Source organism: Acomys russatus, chromosome 32, assembly GCF_903995435.1.
Source record: "Acomys russatus chromosome 32, mAcoRus1.1, whole genome shotgun sequence".
NCBI classification, from domain to species: domain Eukaryota; kingdom Metazoa; phylum Chordata; class Mammalia; order Rodentia; family Muridae; genus Acomys; species Acomys russatus.
In genome coordinates this window covers 31,450,607-31,473,614 of record NC_067168.1, presented here as the reverse complement: position 1 = coordinate 31,473,614, position 23,008 = coordinate 31,450,607, and the positions used below count along the sequence as shown (strand labels likewise).

At 44.2% G+C, this 23,008-nt stretch overlaps 1 protein-coding gene across 1 annotated transcript in view; it reads right to left on the bottom strand.

Annotated features, from left to right (window-relative positions):
* Nucleotides 1-23,008, bottom strand: part of Cpne4 (copine 4) — a 433,114-nt gene that overhangs the window by 110,131 nt on the left and 299,975 nt on the right. The window contains exons 4-7 of the mRNA XM_051140534.1: nucleotides 18,131-18,202; nucleotides 16,578-16,652; nucleotides 1,962-2,045; nucleotides 414-503 (exon numbers count right to left, since the gene is read on the bottom strand). Coding sequence (XP_050996491.1) covers nucleotides 414-503; nucleotides 1,962-2,045; nucleotides 16,578-16,652; nucleotides 18,131-18,202 — 321 coding nt within the window. The remainder of the gene's footprint in view (nucleotides 1-413; nucleotides 504-1,961; nucleotides 2,046-16,577; nucleotides 16,653-18,130; nucleotides 18,203-23,008) is intronic.

Genomic DNA, 23,008 nt, shown 5'->3' with positions numbered 1-23,008 from the left:
CCCAACCCAGTTTGCCAATGAACAGAGTTATAATCTAAACATATTTACCATTTCAAACCACCACACTTGGAGGCAGGGCAAGTAACACAGTATATAACAATAGACGCTTGATGCAGAAATATTTTCCTTCCAGAAACTTCCAATTATGCACTGAAGTTATCACCACATTTTGTTTCTGAGAGGCCCCAGGCTCTGTCTTTTGACACACTACATTAGGATTTATTTTGGGCCTATTGTATGAGCCGTCACTAGCTCTGGCAGAAGAAACAGCCTTTTTTTCTTCCATTAAGATGCTAAAAGGTGAGAGGGTTGCAAAAGTGGCTCTGAAAATTGTGTGTGTCGATGTTCATGTGCAGAGAAGAAGGCAAGATCAATGCATTTTCAAATTCACATCTCTGGGATATGGATCTAACCTTCAGCCTGCGGTCTGGGTCTCCACTGCAGAGAGAGTTTACCGATACTTTGAATGACTTCCAGGCCGGGCTTAAGTTGTTCATCACAACCTGGGAAGAGTGAGACATGAATAGTGATTTAGAAGAGGAGAGGCTCAGCATTTTTCATATTTCAACATGAAAACTACTCGAGAAGCCACTGAGGTGCTTAGGAAAAGGACGAGTATCTGGCGCAGGTAGCTTGGTGAGAACTTGAGAGCAGTGACTATTTTAAGAGTGGCCACAAAGAGGGTCATTATGAGGCAGAACGTCTCCGGTCAGTGGCGTGCTGTTACATGAATAATGACAGCGACAGTGCCCAGTGTGTGGATATAGAAGATGGCCTCCTTTACATCAACAGGCCTGGGATTGAGGCAAGGCTGCCTCTGACCCTTGGGAAAGGAGTTCCCAGTGCTGTAAAAACATCAGTCTTACAGCATGAATTCTGTTCCCAGGGAGTCGGCATAGGAAAGGTTCTGGCAAGAGTGGAGGGGTACTGCTAAGGAACTGCCACCTCTCACTGAGCGGTTAATGGTGGCTGGGGTCAGGGGAGTCTTTGAGGTTGTGGTGTAGCCCCTGGTGAGTTGTCCACGCTCAAGTCAACAACCGTACAACCATACTCACACAAGCAGTCCTGGTTCAACTTGGTGGGCCACACAAACACACAAGAAGACGTCAGAGTAGGAACTTTCTGGTCAGAAGGCATCCAGCGGGAGTGGAAAAGATGTTAGCTCATAATGTGGTTGGTGTCTTCTACATTTACTGTGCGTGTGGGAGCATGTGCACACGCACTCATGCGCGTGTGCACATGCAGTTGCCCACCGGTTGCAGAGCATGGGTGGAGGTAAGAGAAGAACTTTTAGAAGTCAGTTTTCTCCTTTCACTATGTGGGTTCTGAGGATCAAGCTCAGGATACCTGAACCACCTTGCTGGCCCTAGTATTCCTAATTTATTACGGACAAATTGCTGGTTGGCTGTGTTGAAAGTCAATTATGGGAAGCTGGATCTACAGGGAACTCTTTTCTTCATAATTATAGAATTAGAGTTAAAACCTGAGACTAAAATGTGGAGTGGACCGTGCTGAGGAGAGAGGAGGCCCCAGCTCTCTGTCTGTCTACCGACAGTAAGCTAACACAGAAGGGGACATCTTATGGCCCCAACCTTTGCCAAAGAAATAATGGCGAGAGCTGGAGAAATAGTCTTCCTCAGGGAAGAGCCCCTCAAAAGGTTTTCCAATACCAAGTGGTCAGCTCTGAAATCCTACAGTGCATGCGCGCGCGCACACACACACACACACACACACACACACACACACACACACACATACACACACACCCCACGCCAAAGGTCAGGAACTGGAGAGAGAGCAAAGGGGTACATGGGAGGGGTTGGAGAGAGGACAGAAAAGGAGAAAACGGTATAATTATATTTTAATTTAAAATTAAAAATTATTTACAAAAAAAGGAAAGGAGCAGGGCCACTTCTCACAACAGCCCTGCTGACCGCAGAGGCGGAACACACACTTCTTACCTCTGTTCGATGCACGAGCTGCTGAGTGGCGTCATCATTCATCCTGAAAATTTCCAGAAATGGGTCGGATTTACTGAAGAAATCCTAAAATAGATAAACAGAATTAAGGTTACTTTCCTTCTTTCTTTCTGAATGTGATCTAGTTCTGACCACTGAGAGGCTTATTTATCATAATCTACCCTCTGGGTTCCTGTGGTATGGAGGCCAGCTGCCAATTTCTTTTTGAAGCTGGGCTTCGGCTGCACTCCCCTCTCTTCTTTGCCGTGAGGCAGCACAGGGCATCCTTCCTCGCTGTGATCTTGTCCTTTTGACACACCCTTGCCTGGAATGAGCTATATCTGAACTCCAAATTCTTTGTAACCTATTTGCTAGGCTGGCCTCTGAAGGAGTCTTCACAGATGGATTCAAATGCCAGTTCCTTGAGAAGTCAGAAATCTGTTGTCTCAAATACACTAATCAGGCTCTTGCAGAGCCGTATCCAACCACTGTGATGTCTGGATCACTTACGCCTCCGTCTCTATTATCTGTTGTTCAGTTCTGCTTCTTGGTATGTTTGTGAATTTTGATTAAGTAAGCACCACATAAGGAAGATTACCAAGGTTTTAGATGGTGTCCTCAGCATCTATAAAAGAGCTAGAATGAGGGCAGCTCCTTGAATCTAATCAGGATTAAGCTATTCAAAGGTTAGATTTCTTCAGAGGTCTTTAATAAAAAGAATCCATCTATTTTGGAGTCCTTCCTTCCCTCTTTGGGTGGCGTCCTTAAGAGTCATCTGGCTGGAAGCCAGAGTGTTGATGGAGGAGGTCATCCCTATGCCTCTATCAGTCTCTACGCTCTCCTGCCTTTAAGTTCCTTTTCGCCTTCCCTGTTTCTTCTGTTAGTTAGTGAATGCCCTGGGAGGCAAAGCCCCACACATTGCTGTACTCCTCCCGGGCAACATCCCTGTTCTCACAGTTGCCCTGAACTTCCAGATTTTCTTTCCCTGTCCCATAGGTCTATTGAACTTTCTGCTCAGTTTTTTTCTAGATGCTTTCTGGTAGGTTTCACAGTCTCTGTAGCCATGCTATTTAAGGAAGCAGGCTTGCATGAGAAACTTGCGCCAAGTATCCAGAGGCATCTTGCTGGCTTTCTTCTCTGCTCAGTTTCTGGGCCCCTCTATCTGAACTGCCTGAGAACCCACAGACAGATGTTCCTTGTATCTTTTTAGTGCTTATGGGTGCTGCTAGTGGGAGGAAGAGCCAATACAAACAGATGCTTCTTTATTGGCATCAGAACCTACAGAATCTACAGCCTCCATATATATAGTTACCCAGTAGTTGGTAAATTCTCAGAAGGGGGGAAAACTAGGCTTTGTTTTCACTTACACATTTACTGTTTACTTTCTTGGTATTTCATACAGTGTATACTTTCTTGGTATTTTACATGGTGTATACATTATTGGTATTTTATAGTGTATACATTTTAGTAGTACCTGGTTGAAGGAACACATGCATGAATGAATATAGGAATGAATGAATGGATGAATGAATGAATGAATGAATGACATAAGCCCGTAGTATAGAGTAGGGAGTCATCTATGCCACAGCCTTACTCATCACACACTTACCAGCTCCACCTCATCTAAACTGTAACAAAATAGAATTAAATCAGTATCTGCCCAAACAGCAGTCAAGTTAACAAGCTCTTGTCCAACATCACTGTCTCCCTTTGGCTTCTACTTGTCAAATTCCCTTCCCTATCACTGCCTTTCCCAGTCCTCCTCAGCTTGAGCTCCGCAAAGGCTTTTCAGGGTGTGTGGAGGCCATAAAGCCTCTGTGCTAATGTTAAGATCCAAGGAACGCTAGTACCTAGCTGTGCTCCCTGAATACCATCAAGTTTGGTGGGAAGGCAAATATAAGAATTAACATGAAGCCGGGCGTGGTGGTGCATGCCTTTAATTCCAGCAGTCAGAGAGGCAGAGGCAGGAGGATCTCTGTGAGTTTGAGGTCAGCCTGGTCTACAAAGTGAGTCCAGGACAGCCAAAGCTATACAGAGAAACCCTGTCTCAAACAAACAAACCAAAGATTCAACATGACTTATGCTAAAGAATGAATGAATACATGTACAAGTTGTTTTTTTTTTTTTTTTTTTTAAGAAAAGAGGAATATGGTCAATTTTACTATAGAAAGTGGCTTTGAGGAGGTTGCATTTCTAGAGCAGAATACTGTGCAAGAATAAACATGGAGAGGGGCAGAAGCCGCAGCTTAATTTAACTGTGTATGTGGTGGGTGGGTGAAGACAACGCTGGCAAAGTTGACTCTATATTAACAAAGGCCACCAATGCTCATTCGCTCTTTGCTATCCTGGGGAGAAAACACAGAGCTCCCAAGGGACAGTGAGCAGGAAAACAGCACAACTGGCTCTGTCATAAATGTCAGCCTAAGCATTTAAACACACAGAGACTGTGGAAGCACACACACACCACACCTATACAAGTTCAAGCTAGGTGGGGTCCCAACACGGGGCAAGTAGAAAGGGTTCTCCACCCAACCAAGACGCTATTTGCAATTGATAGATGCTGGCAATGGGAAAATCAATAATATCTTTTCCAATGGAGTGCCACTGGTATATCAACCAACTACACTTCAGGGCAGGGCCCATGCCCAGGAGTAGTTACCCGACACAAACAAAACAGACCCAATGGTTTGTTGGCTTTTTAATGTGTGTGAATTTTGTTTCATTTTGTTTAGGTATATTTTAAAAAATAATGTATTCAGATTACATCCCGATTGTTATCCCCTCACTTGTATCTTCCTGTTCCCCTTCCTCCTTCTTCCACCCTATTCCCCTCTCCTAGACCTCTGACAGAAGGGGACCTCCTCCCCCACCATATGACCACAGCCTATCAGGTCTCATCCAGATAGCCTGCTTCCCCTTCCTCTGAGTGCTGCCAGGCCTCCCCACCAATCTTTTTTGTTTATCCTGTTTTTAATTTTTAAACGCTTACTTATTTATTTATTTAGAGAGAACATGAAGTTGAGGGGTGGTTTGGAGGATCTGGGAGAAATTGGAGCAGGGAAAAATGTGATCAAAATATATTTTATGAAAAAATTATGTAAATACAAATGGAAAAGCATTGGCCTAGAATAACCTAGAAAGAGGAGGTGAGTAGTGGGGGAACTGCTTTCTTTGCTGCAACCTTCTCCATCGAACCTGAGAATCAAGAACCAGCCCTTTCACTCACCATCTGAAGGGAAGGGAGTACCACAGGAAAAAAGAGCAATCCCAACTTCAGATTCCAAACTCCAAGTCATGGATGGGGGTTGTGGTTTTTTTCTGTCTTTCTTTTTTTTATGTTATAGCTTTCTACTTTTTCTATTTTTCAGTAACAATAATAAGAAAAGTTTCAATTTTTCAATAAAGTGGAAAAAGGAAAATAATTGATAGAGCTCTTCCACTGTGGTCAGCAATTTTTAAGTATAATTCATAAACATCCCCTGAGGGACCAGTAATCTATTTATGGAGACAAAACAGGATCCCATAGGCACAGCACACAGAAACAAGTAATGTGGTCCACACCCAGAAGGAAACAGGGAAGAGACAGTGTCTCTAGATATGTACAGACACAGAAATAGACTGAGATGCAAATGCCTTGATAGGTGCATGAGAGCCAGCTATAAGTGTGTCTGGAAAACAAAAGGGCGATTTGGGGATGAGACAAGGTTTGTGGGGCAGCCATTGGAGAAAGTAGATACCTGTGTTCCTGACAAGATACAGTTTGGGGCAGGGGTTGGGGAGGAGTGCTCATAGAACAATGTAGCTCTCAGACATAATTGGAGAAGTTTCTTTGGGAAACAGTGATTAATACAGAACTCATAACCAGCCAGAGTACAGAGAATAAATGTCTGTGGGGTGCTACAAATGGGACATTTGTGTCTCACCCTTCTCCACATGTCTCTGGCACCAGGGTGGAAGGGGAGGTAGTAAGAGTCAAAGGTCAGGGAGGACCATAGTGAAACAGCATTTTCAGGGCACACAGGACCTCTGCACTCAAGAACTTACAGCAGCTGTGGTTGCCTGCACAAAGCCTGCATAAGATCAAGGCAGTCAGTGGCTCAGCCTGTAGAGGAAAGGGACTTATGAGCTCTCACTCTGAGCTGAGGATCTGTTGACAGTGAAGGCTTGAGGAAGCAGGAGACAGAGCTTCAGCTTTCTTTAAGGGTGTGGTCCCATGTTCCAGTAAATGCCCCCACAAACTAGACTCAGTTGATTGAGAGAGAGAGAGAGAGAGAGAGAGAGAGAGAGAGAGAGAGAGAGAGAGAGAGTTGGGAGGGATTGGGATAGGTGGCTCCAAGAAGAATTAGGGGTGAGATATGATGAAAATACATTGTATACATGGGTGAAATCCTCAGAGAACAAAAACACTACATTACAAAAGTGAAATTGGTGGAAGGCAACCAATTGAAGGTTTATTCAAGTCTTCAGAGTTTTCAAATCTATCTCAGTGGTCCAGGGCATTGTATAGAAGTTTCCTCCCAGATTAAAACCGTCCATTTTAGAAGGAAGCTCATTAAAACATGGGTGCTAAAGGGGAAGTGAAACAGCAGAATATCTTAGACGAGATGCTTATAGGGAGGCGAGGCAACAGTGTTTTAAAGGGAGGTGACATATTCCATTCTGCAAGGAAGCTTGTTAAGCTCAGGAAGTAAGCAATTCAAAATGGCTTCAGGAAGTTCCTGAAATTGAGCAGATTCACTGGGCCCCTCCCTTCCCAAGAGCATATCTAAGCACTGAGGTTTGCTGAGACATGGGCTGAGATAGACTGAGCTGCGAAGAAGAGGCTCAGGCCTGGAAGAAGCAGCGACCAGCGGAGCTGTCTAGACGAGCACCAGACCTGCTGAGCTACCTGGAAAGGACTCCCTCCAACCTGCTGAGCTGCTTGTGTGTTGCACAGTACAGTGCTCTTTAGGTTTCCAGTTTTCATGAAGTGCCATTCCTGCTGGCATGGGCTTTGGTGATGCAGCTATCTTTGAGTCATTTCTTCCTTTGTAAATAATGTCTCACCCATATTCCTGTTAATAACTTCAATAAAACGCATTGGTCCACCATGTCCGACTTTGGTCTGTAATGGTTTCCTATCTGAGATGAGCAGATGTCTTACCATGTTACCCCAGGAACAGTGCCACACAACACAGTGTAAAGGTCTTATAGGACACAGGAGAGCTCTCCAGAGACAATGGGTGGGATTCACTGGGTTGAGGAAAGGCCCTTCTCTCAAGAGGACGATCTCCTTGTCGTTTTCTTGGAAGTCGCCTGCAACTTAAACTCATGGGGTTATGGCTGCATTTTCTTTTCAGAGACATGCTGTACTCTCCAGTAAGTCAATTCACGTACACAGAGGAAAGGTGGGAATGCTAGGGATGAAGGGACCTACAAGGATTACCTTGTGAGAAGGACTTTACAAGGTTAGAGAAGGGTTAAAAGGGAAGGCTAGAACTAAAACCACAAGTTCTTCTCCTTATATCACAACTCCCCTTCTTCAGAACAACCAATTTAAAGGCAGGTGAGATGGTTCGGTAAGTGAGGGTGTCTGTCACCAAGCCTAAGGACTTTTTGGTCCCCATGAGACAATCCACAGTGTAGTAGCCGATAATAGACTCCTAAAAGCTATCTACACACACACACACACACACACACACACACACACACACACACAGAGAGAGAGAGAGAGAGAGAGAGAGAGAGAGAGAGACAGAGAGAGACAGAGACAGACAGAGACAGAGAGACAGAGACAGACAGAGACAGACAGAGACAGAGACAGAGAGACAGAGAGACAGAGAGAAACAGAGACAGACAGAAACAGAGAGACAGAGACAGAGAGACAGAGACAGGGAGACACAGAGAGAAAGTAAAGACATGACAACCAACTTAAGTGTTCCAGACATTTCCTACATTACAGTTGAAATGAATACATTATAATCTCCACAAGTATCAACAGTGTTTTGATAAATCTAGATATATTCTATGTATAACTCAGAATTCTGTCAATTTCACTTGAACAAAAGCTTAAATTTTCTATTTTTTACTCATTAAAAAAAAAAATACCGTTCAGGGTATGAACGACAATTCCTGGAAGGAAGCTGTGTCTGCCAAGGCTCATTGACTACTAGAACTCACTGCTGTGGAGAGGTTAGAATGTTGCAGATCCTGGAGGGATCTTGTGCTCCTTTAGCAGTCACTTCCTGCTCTCCAGTCACTTCCTGCTCTCCTCTGTACATGACCTAACATCTCCTATGACCATAAGGTAGAGCCTTAAGAACGTATGAACAGTGTCCTAGTTCCATCAATCAAGGGCTAAGACCACTGTTGGTGGCATCTAGGGCCATTTGCAGAGTTCCCTCTACTTTGCTGTAACCGCCTTGCCTGCCTGATGTACCTGACAATGGGGTTGAAAAGTGTTTTCTTCCATGCCCGTTTCAATTCTGTTGCTGTAAGACATTTATGAAATGGCTCCCTCATTGAAGCATGGTGTTTGGGGAATGACCTAAAGCTGTGTCCCAGGCCCTGGTCCCTCATATTTAGCTCCATCATAAACCATCTCTGTCATCCATATCATATCGGAACTGTTTCTTTCATTGACAAGGGTTAGCACTAGGATGCTGTGAGGGCAGCAGAGTGTAAAAGGGCCAAGGGGAGTAACGTGCAGTTTCTGGCTTCATTCATCTGGAAATCTAAAACATTCCGTGTGGAGTTAGCGTTACTCTCAAATCCAAACTCCACCACGTCCACTCTGGCTGATCCTGAGCACAGAGTTAATGCCTCACGGCCTCCGTTTCCCACCCACGGTGAGAAGAGCATCACTCTTGCTCTCTAGCAGTGTGGGAGGAGAAGAAGAGCTGTCCACACAGGAGTCTGGTGTCTGTCACGTGCTAAACTTACAAATGCTGGCTTCTGGGACTTCTCAGTGGGAGACAGAAGACACCCAAACACTGTGGAGAGCTGTTCAAATCTGAGGATGGGGCTCATTCGAGCTGCATTTGGTTCCTGGAAAGAACACCACTCAAAAGTGGTTCCAAAAATGATTCATGCCAATACCAGTTAGCTTCTAAATCACAGCCTGGGGCGCAATGGTTTGGTCACCTTCATCTGGACTCTTTAGTTTTCTCTGCATTAAAGCAGCCATTGAGACAGTTCTCTGTGATGAAGGGAAGTGAATCAGGCTGTTTACTCAAGTTTTGCTGTACTGGATTGTTTAATAGCATTTCAGCCACATTACTTTAATCTGTAGTCCAGTATGAAAGAACTTCCCTTAAGAGAGGGGGTAGAACAATAGTCACTGAAGACTGGGAAGGAGGAAGAAGAGGGCAGAAAAGAGTAGAGAAAAGAAAATACAGGGAGAAACCAGCTTTAGTGCTCTAGCGTGGTGTGGGGTGAGTATGAAATTTGTGATATTTTTAACGTTACTATAAAGGAAGACTGAAAAGGTTCCCAACAACTAGCATAAGAAATGTGTAGAAGTTGAAAATGTAATTTCCATCATATGCTCATTACACATTGAGTGTGTGTATCAGATTATCATTCAAATTATTTGTCCTTCTAAGACAAAGAAAAGAAGATATTCTAATCCTATAACAGAGATATGGAGCAGATCCATATTTCTATCTGTTCTTCTCACAATAGCAAGGGAATCAAATCAGTCCAGATGTCTTATCAATTGATGAGCAGATAATGAAAATCAGGCACAGATGCACAATGGGACTCTGCTCAGTAATGAAAAAACATGGATATTTGGAGGAAACTGGATGGGACCAGAAAACATCATATTCAGCAGAAGAATTCAGGATCAGATAGATAAACAGCATGTATTCTCTTTCCTGTGTGACTCCTAGCTTTTGACCATTAGATGTGTGTATCTTGGTGGGAATAAATACGGATAAAGAGTGGAAATTAGGAAGAGTCTGTAGAAAAGGGGGAACGGATGGAGAAGATAATACAATAAAGTGGGGGGGGGTACTAGGGATTAAAAAAGTACAGAGGAAGAAAGGGGAGTAGGGATATGTGGGTACATGGAAGAAAGGAACCAGCTAAAACCAAACATGCATGAAGAAGAAATGTAGAAACCTGGTTTTTAGTAAACACAGTTAAAAAGTATAGCTTTTATAGAGACGAAAGATGAGCAGTGCTTGTCTACAGCAGTATTCTTTGACGTGGAACACTGATCGCAGAGGAGCTGGGAGGAAGAGGCTGCCCTATAAAGATTCCATGGCTGGTTAGCTCTGTGACTGTGGGCAAACCTCCCTGTGCTCTGTCTGCAAGTCAGAAATAAAAATTGCCTACCTTTGGAAATACAGTCAGTACCTTATGGATAATATGGGTTAGATATTGGCCCCTGATGTGTTGGTGCTGCCCAGTAAGCATTATTTTTCATCATTTATGCAGACTGGACTCCACAGTTCGTAGGCAGCCATACTCAAACAGCGAAACTACAAGACAGCAATTAGAGATTTCATATCACGTTAAAGAAGCGACCAACCAACTATGGCAGGAGAGACAATTCTAGCCATTGTTTTTATGAATAAAGTTTTATTGGACCACTGCCACACCCATTCATTTGTATCTCATTTATGAATAAAGTTTTATTGGACCACTGCCACACCCATTCATTTTTGTCTCATTTATGGCTGTCTTCATGCCTCAAGACACAGCTGAGTGGCAGGAACAGAGAGCATATGGCTTGCAAAGCCTACAATACTTTCCATCTGGCCCTTCACAGGAAAAGTTTGACAACCTCTATTTTAGAGACAGATTTGCTTAGTCATCTACCACTCCATTGAGCTAGCCTCATGGGAGCATTAAAATACAGTCTTAGTGATGACTTTCGCATATGTGGAGGCCAGTGGAAAAGGCAGTTTCTCTACCCCAACATGGATACGTTCTCAGGGAAGTGGAGAGAAGGAACATCCTATTAGCTTTCAATTTCCAAAGTGGCTAATAGGCATATATATGTGCCTTCCTGTCAGGCTAATTGCCAAGCACTTACAAATATAACACATGTGTGATAATATAATAAAAAAGTTATAAATCCCTTCTCTCCACTAACTGAGTTGTGTTGTGTTGAAGTTGGATACGTAGGTTACTCTCACAAATATCATTTCTTTTACGTCCTGGCTCTTTTTTTTTTTTTTTTTTTTTTTTTTTTTTTGAGACAGGGTTTCTCTGTGTAATAGCCTTGTCTATCCTGAACTTGCTTTGTAGACCAGGCTGGCCTCAAACTCAACAGAGATCCTCCTGCCTCTGCCTCCTGAGTGCTGGGATTAAAGGCATGCGCCACCACACCCAGCTACATCCTGGCTCTTAATGACAAATGCCTGTCAGATTTCTAAGATTTGCACCTTTGGTAAATAGCTGCTAATGCTCTAAGGTGCATAAAGCAAGTTAAAAAATGGCTTTCTGCCAAGAACAATGGACATCTTCTCTATCACTGTGGTTTGTAAAAGTGCTTGGCACCCCCACCCTGCTGAGTCTCCCAACAGTGGTTCTCAAATGGCTGCTCTTGGTCTTGATAGTTCTTTCTTTTCTTTTCTTTTTCTTTTTTTAAATTATCGGGGGTCTCCCAAACTTTTTATGTGTATTGAGTTAGTTAGTACCACATTATAAAACTTATACACTTGAAAAATATTCATAAAATATTCACCTGGTATATTATATTTTAAATGACAAAGCCCACAAAATAACAAAATGGCATTTTATCAGAAAAAATAAAGGTATTTTCCAAATTAAAAAAAAAATTACTAAAGAGAGTATTCTTTAACATTTCTACATATCAATTTAATGACCTCAATGGGAGGGAAAGGATCTTGGGTTCTCAAATCTGCTCCTGTACTCAGTGAGATGTATTTACCCTTCAGGAATTTTCATTGTTCATGAGTGAGAGAGTGAGAATGAAGAGAGAAATTATGTCTTAGTGTTACTATGGAAACAGCCTTAACTTTAGGGATTCCCACGGAAGGGTGGAGGGATGCTAGGCCTCCCTTTGACAACTGCAGACCTCCAGAACACCCTCAGTCTCCTGGCTTCCTGTTTCTCTGAGCCAGCAGCTCTCTTCCTCTTGAGAGCAGTCCAAGATTCAGGTGTGAATCAGGACAGTTATTAGGTCATTCTCTGGCCCTGATTTTGGGGTTTTGCTAGTTTGTTTTGAGTGTATACACGTAGATTTAGGCAAATCATTCCACATTTCAGAACCTCAATTTACCATCTTTAAAAGAAGGCAGGTAGATAGAGCAATAATGTTTTACCTGTGGTGTTTAAACACTTGAAAGTTACCGGAGTTACCAGGGCCTGGGGATTAAGGTCTTTCTGTGACCTATATGAATTGGATACAGCCCACTGCCCCCATACATATGTGCTGCAGTTTTTAAATGTATGCAGAAATCAGTTACTTTAGTGTCACTCACTAAAATAATAAAACTCAAGAACTTACTTGTCTTATAGTGGCTTTTAGTCATTGATTTCTAGCCAGTGGATGTATCTGCTGACCACATAAGTGGTTACAAAATTGTTTAACCCTAAAAGGCTAGGAAAGAATCTTCCTTGAGAATTTCCAGAAGCTATTTTTTTTTTCTACTGTGAAAGAAAATAATTGAACCTTGTAATTCTGACCTAGCAAAAAATACTATGGGTGGTCACATCTCCAAAGATTGCTGCCACAATACTTGGGGTACGTGGTTTTGCCACTCCCTCGTAGACCTGGAGTCTAATTCCCAGCCAGCTCCCTATGTTTGGTGCATGGCTTCTAAGATTGAGTCAGTAAGTAGTTTGAAGTTCCTACCTGGTCCTTGAGATACTCTTTCTGGGAAAAGCCAGGCACACAGCAGGACATCTATCATGTAGGTCCCCTATTGACTGTCCTGGCTGAGGCCAGCCTCTGGCCAGTCCACATGTCAGGCATAAAGCAACTGCCGGGGACCATATAGAATGTGACAAAAACTCTTTCATATGACCAAGTATTCAGATGACAAAAGGGAAACTGTTTAAGTTCCTTAGAGCTAACAGGGCCATTAAAAGCCCCGACACCTTGTACTGTAACGTTGGTCACTGAGAGAACAGATTAGAGGTACTTGGAGGGTTGCTAGCAGAGAGAAACCATTGCAAGCCACCAAACAGGAAACCTGCAACTACTATAATTCTGCAAAAAGACTCCAGAGGACTTTTGTGAGCTCTTCTGAGACTGGGGAAACACTGGAAGAGGAGTGTAGTTATGAGAGGGTGGGGCCATCCACCAGTCCACAGGGTGCCCTGTTCACACAGCACACAGGTTTGAACATCAGTTAGAGGCTACTTTGTAGAGACTTCACATTAGCTACTTGAGACATATAGATCACTGAACGGTATTTGGTTGGGTTGTAGCAATAGCTCAGTTGATAAGTGCCTAGTAGGTGTGAGGACTGCGTTTAATCTTCAGAACCTGTGTGAAATGCCGGATATGATACCTATATGTTAAGACTCGATTGCTGAAGGACACTTTAGCTGCAGAACATACACACAAGCCAAATGTGAACTGCCTAGGAAATTCTCTACCCAACAGCTAGCTTTCATAATGCTGAAATGCCCTATGCATGCTGCTGGGGGAGAAAAGACATTGATGGTCTTCTTCAGCACTGGACCCTCCATGCTACAATAGCATAAATCTACTAGACAAGACGTACTCCTACTTTGTAATAGTGGCAAAATCATTTATGAGGTAACCATCTGCTTTCCTGATTAGGTATGAGGGCTATTCTGCAAAAAGGAAATTCATGTCTGGTTCTATAAACATGGTTAAAACCCACAGCCACTGAAGTTGTAGCCCTAAGGGGAGAAATTCCTGACATTGCATTGTCTAATGGGTGTCAAATCGCCTTCCAAGTATTCACGCTCATATCCACCAGCTTGTGCTGCCCTCAACCTGTGTCAGAGAAGTTTCTTATGGCAGTGGATGGTAGTTAATGTAGAGGCTCAGAACCAGGCAAAGTGTAGGGAGTAAGTGACTGAGAGAGCCCAGCCATAGATATCTTCATCAACCTTTTCCCCGGTGTTCTGGAAATTCATGGGGGCGGGGGAAGAGTTGGAAAGAATATAAATCTGCCCATGGGAGGAGTGGATGGAGGTTGGGGAGGGGTAGTGGAGGGGAGGGGCTGAGGGGAGGGGAGGGAGGGGCAACTGAGGTCAGGATGTAATATGTAAGAGAAGGGTAAAACAAAATTGCAATTTTCACCCAGGCATGGTGGCACATGTGCTTCAACCCCAGCACTCAGGAGGCAGAGGCAGGTCAATCTCTGTGAGTTTGAGGTCTACACAGAGAGAGAGAGAGTTCTAGGACAGCCAGGACTACATAAAGAAACCCTGTCTCAAAACAAACAAACAAACAAACAAACAAACAAGACAACAAAAAACCAAACAAACTCCAAAGCTGAGCTGACAGGGCCTCTGCAGGCCTCACTTCTAGCTGAGGTATTGGCAGTTGACAGTGCCCTAGGGAGAAAGAGTTTCATTTTGGAGGGTATGTGTAGGGTCAGTTACAAGTAAGTGCGTATGCTCCAGTGGACAGCTCCACATCTGTGTGTATGTAGGCAGCATTAACTGGACTCAGTGGTTTATAACTTTTTAAAATTAAAATACGCCCATGGTCCCGATCAGACCTCACACAGACATAGGGGAGGGGAGTAGGGGGAAAGTGGGAGGGAGGGAGGAATGGGAGGATACAAAGGATGGGCTAACAATTGAGATGTAATATGAATAAATTAATAAAATATAAAATAAAATAAAATATGTCCATGAAGGTGGGGGGATGTGTTGGCAGGGGTGCTGAAGGCAGTTAGAATAGGGAGGAGGGGTGGGTATGATCAGGATACATATGTGCAAAATTTTCAAAGGATAAATAGGAGAGAAAAAAAAACCAAGTTTGGTAGTATAGGCTTGTATCCTTCACACTGAGGATGCAGAGAAAGGAGGATCCCTGGGGTTTGCTGGCTGGCTGGCCCAGCATGATCAGTATGCTGTGAGTCCCAGTGAGAGAGCTTGTCTTGAAAAAGAAGACGATGGCTGCTGAGGAACCATATTTCAACACACACACACACACACACACACACGCACGCACGCACGCACGCACGCACGCACGCACGCACGCACGCGCACGCACACACACACGCTTATTTTATAATGATTAAAGTCTCACACGATATCCTCGGCAGCCATCCTTTCCAGACACTCTTATTCAAATACTAATTATCATATCTTGCATGTCACTATAACATTACAAGTCATGTGGTTTTTCCACTTATATTTAACTTAGAGGATGAAGTCCAGGCTGTGGTATGAGGGCGATGTGTCTCCTTCCTAGCACCTTTTTCTAACGGGCACCCAATGCAGTTTGGCACATAAATGATGAATGAAAGAATAAGGAAGGAATAAACTGACAAATAAGCAAGTGAGTGTGAAAATGGAGTCTTACTTCAGGAAGATGGAGTGCTAGATAAATAATTACTGATGTGATGATGAGGTCTTTGACTGAAGGATATATTTGAAGGGAAATCACAGATATGATCTCGTGAAGTTGGGGGTTTAACCTTTGTAAGCTTTAGGGCCCACACAACTTTCATACACACACACACACACACACACACACACACACACACACACACACACACACACTCAGGACTAAACATGAGGTTGAATCTTTCTTTCTACGACCTACTATCAGGATGCGGTGGCCATGGAGACACACCTAGCAAACCCCTTCTGTAGGCAATGGATCTGGGCAAAGACTATAGGCTTCTGAGCTCTGATATCCATCTTTGCCTTTGCCATGTGGCCAGGCCTGCCTAGGTTTGCTCTGTCCAGGGGCATTGAGGCTCACGCTTGGCTGGGAGACACAGCTCTGGAACTTCCCAATGGCTTTGCTGAACCTCTGTGAGTCTGGGGAGCATTCTAGGAGACTTCCATCCATCCTTTCTCATCTCTCCTTCATTCAGAGTCTGAATTCCCTCAGGACTTGTTCATTTTCTCCCAGCTTTCCCCTTCAGAAACCCACAGGCATGTCTGCAGATACAAAACTTGCGTCTTTAATTCTGCCTTGGTGCCTGTTAGAGGCTCCGGACTGTGACGTGGAGGAAGCTTAGACTAGGTATTCATCTTTCACTCTCTTTCTTCATCTGCAGTAAGAGTGCCCATCACACGGGAATTGTGCAAATGATTAAATGAGACAGTGGATGCAAAGTTCTTAACCCCAAACTTGGCAAACACAGATGCTTATTTATGGATGTGTCATCACCCTCCCCTCCGTGGCTTCTCTTTTCCTGTAGAATGGCCCTAGCGATAGGGGAAAGCTGTATTTTCTTGGGTACAGCTGACCTATGGCATTTGGAAACAAATGATGACTTAGTGTTACCAAATTGTCGTGTGTTAATTATGGTCCCTTCTCCTTCTTCTTAACTGCTTCTCCATTTGGGGGAAAACCTCACCTTCCGGGCCTCTCTGAAATCTTTGATGTGTTTAATAATGTGGGCTGAAAGGGAAAGATAGCTGCAAGGAGGAATCTGATTAAACTGTGTGTCCTGGCTTTATTACTTCCTTCAATGAGGTCAACGCGAACCGTTTTACCTTATCATCCAATTTCCGTGCGTTGAATGCGAGCTCCACGTAGTCATCGTTGCCTGACAGCTCTTCAGCAATCACCTAAAGAAAAAGCACACATGAGCTGCTGTAGAGAGAGGGCTGACCCCTCAGCCCAGGAGCCTATCAGCACCTTTGGGTACTTTTGGTCTCAAAATGAGCAAACACAGACATTGGGTGAGAAGTTTCTCCACATTTCTTATGCATATGGCACACCACTTCCAGCCCCGGGAGGGAGCTCACTAGACTACACAGCAGTGGGTGACTAACTTTCAGATGCTGGATGTGGACTATGAGATGGGATTCAGGCTCAGGGTAGAGCTGTCAGGAGCAGCTACTAAGAAAAGCTTTTTTTGCTCGCCATAGAGTTGCATGTTTTTAATCCCAGCACTTAGGAGGCAGACGTAGTCAGGCCTCTGTGAGTTCTAGGCTAGCCTGGTCTACACAACAAGTTCCAGGTCAGCCAGAACAACATAGTGAGACCCTATCTCAAAATTAAAAGCAACTGCCTTTTCTTTAACAAGTCACTAGGCTCACTAGTTATCGAGCAATTAGTTCAATACTAGTGCCATGAAGGAACTGAATTTGGACACTTATTTTATTTTAAATAGAGAATAAATTTGCTTAAATAACTGCTGTCTATGGGGCCAAGCAACAGAGCTCAAATCTGCTGCTCAACGAAGAGTGATGAGGAGTGCCTCTTCTTGGGCAGCAAACCAAACCTCTAACTAAATGCTTTTAAAATAAGGTGTGTGTGTGTGTGTCTGTGTGTGTGTGTGTGTGCATGTGTGCATATGCGTGTGCATGTGTGTGTGTGCATATGCGTGTGCATATGTGTGTGTGTTTCAACAAAGTCAATTCTCTTCTCTTTAATGCCCTATCTTGTGATTTCCAGTGTGAGTGCAGAAACTCTCAATAGAAGTGAGAGACCTCACTTTGAAACCTGCTTCCCCACCCCCCCCCCCCCCCCCCCCCCGCCCATTTTCCCTGAGGGTAGGATCAAAATGGCTTTATCAAGAAAGAAAAAGAGGGGATTGAGAGATGGCTCAGTTCTCTTTTTGTTTTGTTTTGTTTTTCAAGACAGGGGTTTCTCTGTATAGCCTTGACTGTCCTGGACTAACTTTGTAGACCAGGCTGGTGTCAAACTCACAGCGATCCACCTGCCTCTGCCTCCTGAGTGCTGGGATTAAAGGCATGCATCACCACACCCCACCATGGCTCAGTTCTTAAAAGAGCATTGTCTGCTCTTCCAAGGGCCCTGGGTTCAATTCCCAGAACCAACATGGCAGCTCACAACTGTCTGTAATTCCAGTTCTAAGGGATTTGACACTCCCACAACAACGCACATAAAAAATTAAATAATATTTTTTTAAAAGAAAGAAAAGATAAAAGGGGCTTAAAAAAAAAAAAAAAAAAAAAGGAAGGAAAAACAAGCCCTGAGCAGTTCAGTTAGTTCCCAACACCCAGTCACCACCCTAGTGTCTCCTTTGGATCAGCGAGTGCACAGGGCGACACCTGTTGCCACTGCAGGGCCAGCTTACCGTGATGGAGGACTTCCCCGCTGTGTTCCCATGCTTCAGCAAGGACTTGGAAAGCTTTCTCTGTGATACAATCTGCAAAAGGAAAGAAAGATGCTACATATGCGACTACAGGCCTATTTTTAAACACTCTCCTTTCCATGATGCTTCACTAACAACTCCACCTGAAATGATCTATGTCCATTTAGGAGTCTGGCTTTGTTCATAGGTCTCTCTGAATATGAATTGGCTCTTATTTCCTCTTTCGGTGTGTGCTGGGAGAAAAGGGATTGAGATCACCCATCTGGGAAGTGGTGTAACTGTTGCTGAGACACATTTCTATCAGATGAAGAGGGGAGTGTGGAATGCGTACATCAAGAGAGCAGAAAGAGAGCAGAAACAAAGCATCAGAGTCACCTGATATTAGCATCAAATCTTTTCAAAGTAGATGCAGGGAGGGGGTGTGTAAATACATAGCTATGGTGTCTGTAACCTCTGGAGTTCTATTTTTAGTATATCCATCAGGGAGCTGTATGTCTCATCAGGAAACCAATGCTCAGACAAGCCCACGGGAGTAACTGGGGTGCTCTCCATGACCCAGTGTCTGGGCATGCATGTGGGGACAGCTACATCTTCATATTGGAAGTTATTCTTAGAAGAATCTGCTTGTCCCTCTGCTTGCCCCCACCTCTTTGTCTATTGTGAAGGGTTGGCTTGGCAAGGCACTGTGGTGGGGGTGGCTGCATAAGCCATGCCCAAAAGGGGAAAGGAGTGGAGAAAATCAAGTCGATGCTGTGCCTGTACTTAGGGAAAACAACATTACTCTCTTTGATGGGCAGCGTCTATCTAATATGGTCTCCAATGATGCTAGCCAGCTTCTTGGTGTGGGTGCTACTGTCTGAGACCCTCCCTTGAGCGTGGCTGGGCACAGTGACAGCTTCTAGTGTCAGAGCTCCTGAAGAACGGAGAGATGGCTTATGCTTGTGACCTACCATGTCTCTTGTTATTCTGGGAGACACAATAACTGAATTGCGAGTTAGCTTTGTACAAAGCCTCACATGGAAAGGGGCTGATGGTTCCTTTTGACAGCCGAGCTCCTGAGCCTGGAAGGTAATTTACCCCTAAGCTGAGCCCAGCGACAGCAACACCCCGACTGCATGCACCTTTGACAGACCTTTGTCTAGAAGACCTAGAAAAATCACACCCTGATTGTGGAAACAAGAAATAGTAAGATGATAAATGCTTGCTTTTGTAAAGCTATCATGTTTATGGGTAATTGTTTTCTTTTTGTTAATCTCAGGTTGACAGGAGAGGGAGGCATTGTGAAAGGCAGGGAGACAAACCCATTCTCTGAAATTCTCATACTGTGTGTTTTCTGTCTCTTTGAAGAGTAGTGAAAGAACCGAGTATTCTAGCCAGAGAGAAGCTATCTAGACACAACAGTCCAGGAACGACATTCCCAGGGCAAGCAGAGTGATGGGTCCATAAGGATCATGTGCTCATGGTGCTGTGGTCTGATGAGCAGAGAGTACGTCCAACATCCCAACACAAAAGCCACCTGATGGTCACACTGATGGTGCTGGTAACACCAATGATAACCACAGTGACAGCTGTGACAAAGCCTCCCACTTAAGGAGAGCATCTCTGTGTTAGATGCCTTAACTCTTCAGAGGGAGGTCGGAGGACAATCTTGGCTGGCAGTTTTTGAGACAAGGTCTCTCACTGGCCTGGTACATACCAGGTCAGCTAGGCTGGGCTGGCCAATGAGTCCTAGAGATATGTTTACCTCTGCTTCCCCAGCACTGAGATTACAAGTGCACACTTCCATGCTTGGCTTTTCATCTATTATCTATCTATCTATCTATCTATCTATCTATCTATCTATCTATCTATCTATCTATCATCTATCTATTTATCTACATATCTATTTAATATATATATTATATATAAAATCTATCTACTTTTGGTGTTTTGAGACAGGGTTTCTTTGTGTAACCCTGGCTGTCCTGCACTCACTTTGTAGATCAGGATGGCCTCAAACTCACAGAGATCCACCTACCTCTGCCTCCTTGAGTCTGGGGGTTACAGACATGTGCCATTGCACCCAACTTTATTTTCTTAACACGGGTCCCGGAGAAAACACTCAGGTCCTCATGCTTGTGAGCACTTCACCCACTGAGCCATTTTCCCAGCCCCATTTGTGATCTTCACTCTTATCTAGACACACTAACATTTCACTTGCAGGGTGTGACGAGCCTGTTGTGGTGTGTCAGCTCTCCTGCCTCCCGAGGGCTAGGAAGTGGACATTCGGGGTACAGGTGGGTAACCTAGCAGGCAATAACAACCTGATTTATCGTGTCTTGGCCTCCAACTCAGCTTCAGAGAATGAGTACTAATTAAGGTTTCAAAGCTTTCATGGTCACAATGACAGACATGCAACGGGCTGTCACTGGTGTTGCCATTCTTGGGGCTCGGGCAAAACCAGAAAGGGTGCCCAGCTGGGGTACTGATCTACAGAGACGCCTGTTCACAGCAAACCCTACATCACACATCCTCTGTTGCTTTGTGCCAGGCTGGAGGAGACCCTAGATCACGCCTCGGAGTGAGGAAGTCAGAGTGACAAGGTCTCACTCTGGCTGGGGCTGACGTTTGAGGCCAACAAATAATAAGGTTTGCCTGGCATCAAGGCTAAAGGGGGTGCACCTGTCAGAATTCCTCTAATTTGATTCTTTTCACCCTGTGGCAGGGTCACAGCTGCAGACCTTAGCATACAAGAAAGGGGCAAGAAATGGGAGCTGGAGACCCGTGGGTTAGCAAGGTTGGACCAGAGGGATATTTGTACCATGAGACATCTGGTGTGCATCCACCCCTGGGTCAAGGGGGAGGGCAGACTCTGCCAGTGAGGATGACAACAGTGTCTAACAGCTAGGTCTCCATCTTCAGTAAAGCCCAACGCAACCAACATAGCTCCTCATTTTGCGGTAAAACCCAGGGCTTCGTTTACTAGGAACAAAGCCAGGAAAAATAAGCATTTAAGCCAGCGTTGTAGCAAGTGTATAATCAGTTGTATTTCAAAAAACAGTCATTTGGAAACTAGACACGCATTTGTCATGAGGCTGTTTTGGCGAAAATAGTCTCAGAATTCTTTTTATAAACGGCTTTGAAATTGGTGCAGTAGCAAATATTTATTGAATATTTTCTATGTGTCAAACACTGGCTCATAGGCTACAGTGGTGGAGAGAAATCTGTTTATATATATTTATAACATATGTTAACATATGTTTTATTTTGTTTTGTTCCCCCCCTTTTTTTGAGGCAGGGTTTTGTGTTTTGGGGGGTGTGTGTGTGTGTGTGTGTGTGTGTGTGTGTGTGTGTGTGTGTGTGTGTGTGTGTGTATGTGTGTGTGTGTAGCCCTGGCTATTTTGGAACTCACTCTGTAGACCAGGCTGACTTCAAACTCAGAAATATGTCTGCCTCTGCCTCATGCGTGCATTAAAGATATGTGCGGCTACCATCCAGCTATATTTTAATATTTTTAATATAAATAGAATTTTATTACTTTCCATGGTCTTTTTTTCTCCCCTAGCTCCTCCCAGCAACCATCCCTCCAGTCCCTCCTATGTCCTCCACCCAACTTGATTGCCTCTTTTTCTTTGATTATTCATATTGTATGTGTGTGTGTGTGCACAACTAAATATAGAAACAATCTACTAAAAAAATTTTTATGTACATGGAATCAAGGTTGACCTCTCTGCATTGGACAACCAATAAAGAGGCTCATTCCTGGGACAGATTAATTTTCCTCCCAGCAGCCATGAGTTGACTGTAGTTCTTGCCTAGCAAGATATGCATAAAGGTGCAATAATAAATGGCGCCACATGTTGGTGTCGATCAACAGCTGTCTAACTGGGCTTATGGTCCTACTTACAAGAGGGACGTCATTCCTGGTGCTGGAAACCTAGCCAGCATCTTGGGGCAGGCCAGATCAGGGAACTTTGGAAGGAATCTACAGCCAACACCAGACTAGACCAGCATAATCCCTTACTGCATTCCACATCTCGTCCTTAGAGACAAGCCGAGCTTCCATCCCTCACCAAAGAAACCTCCCTTTACAGCAACTGGAAACCATCACAGAAAACCACAATGAGACACAAGGCAGAGATCAACATTGGGGGAGGGGGGTCTATATCCAGCAGAGACAGCTACATAACAGCCCCTGTATCTATGGCTCAGGGAACATTCCAGAAAAGAAGGGAAGATTGTAAGAGCCAGCATGCCAGGAAGTCTGCTATGAGACAGTCTCTCCTAGAAATGGCTACACAAATGAGACAAGCATGACAGCAATAGCAATGGACATATTAACATGGAAGGGAACAATGCTTATGATATTTTTTAATCACTTCCCTATTAGCCTGAGTAATATTCTCTAAAGCATGTGTTCTAAAACTGTAATTATTTAAAATCAAGGGCATAGTAAATGAGAAATGTCTTTGTGAAACGCAACTGGAAGTCCCTAATTAAAGCAGGTTTAGTGTGTCAACCTCAGGACATGTCAGAGCTTTAGTTGTGAGTCCTTGAGGACAAGCATGGGCGTTGTCTTGCATGTAAAGCCCTACACACAGATTCTGGGAGAAGAGCATGCACACTGGGGAAGCAGAGTGAAGAGAGCTGTGTACGTCTGCACATACAAGTGTGAGCATGCATGTATGTGCACACACCAGAGATCCAAGTTGGGCATTGTATGTCATCACCTTATTTTGGGGGACAGGGCACTTCACTGGACCCAGAATTCACTGGTTTCCTATAGACTAGCTGTCCAGTCCATGCACCCACCTTCCTCTGCCTCTCCAGCACTGGGGTTTTATGGCCTGTGCTGCTGTGCCCTGCTTTCAGTACACGGGC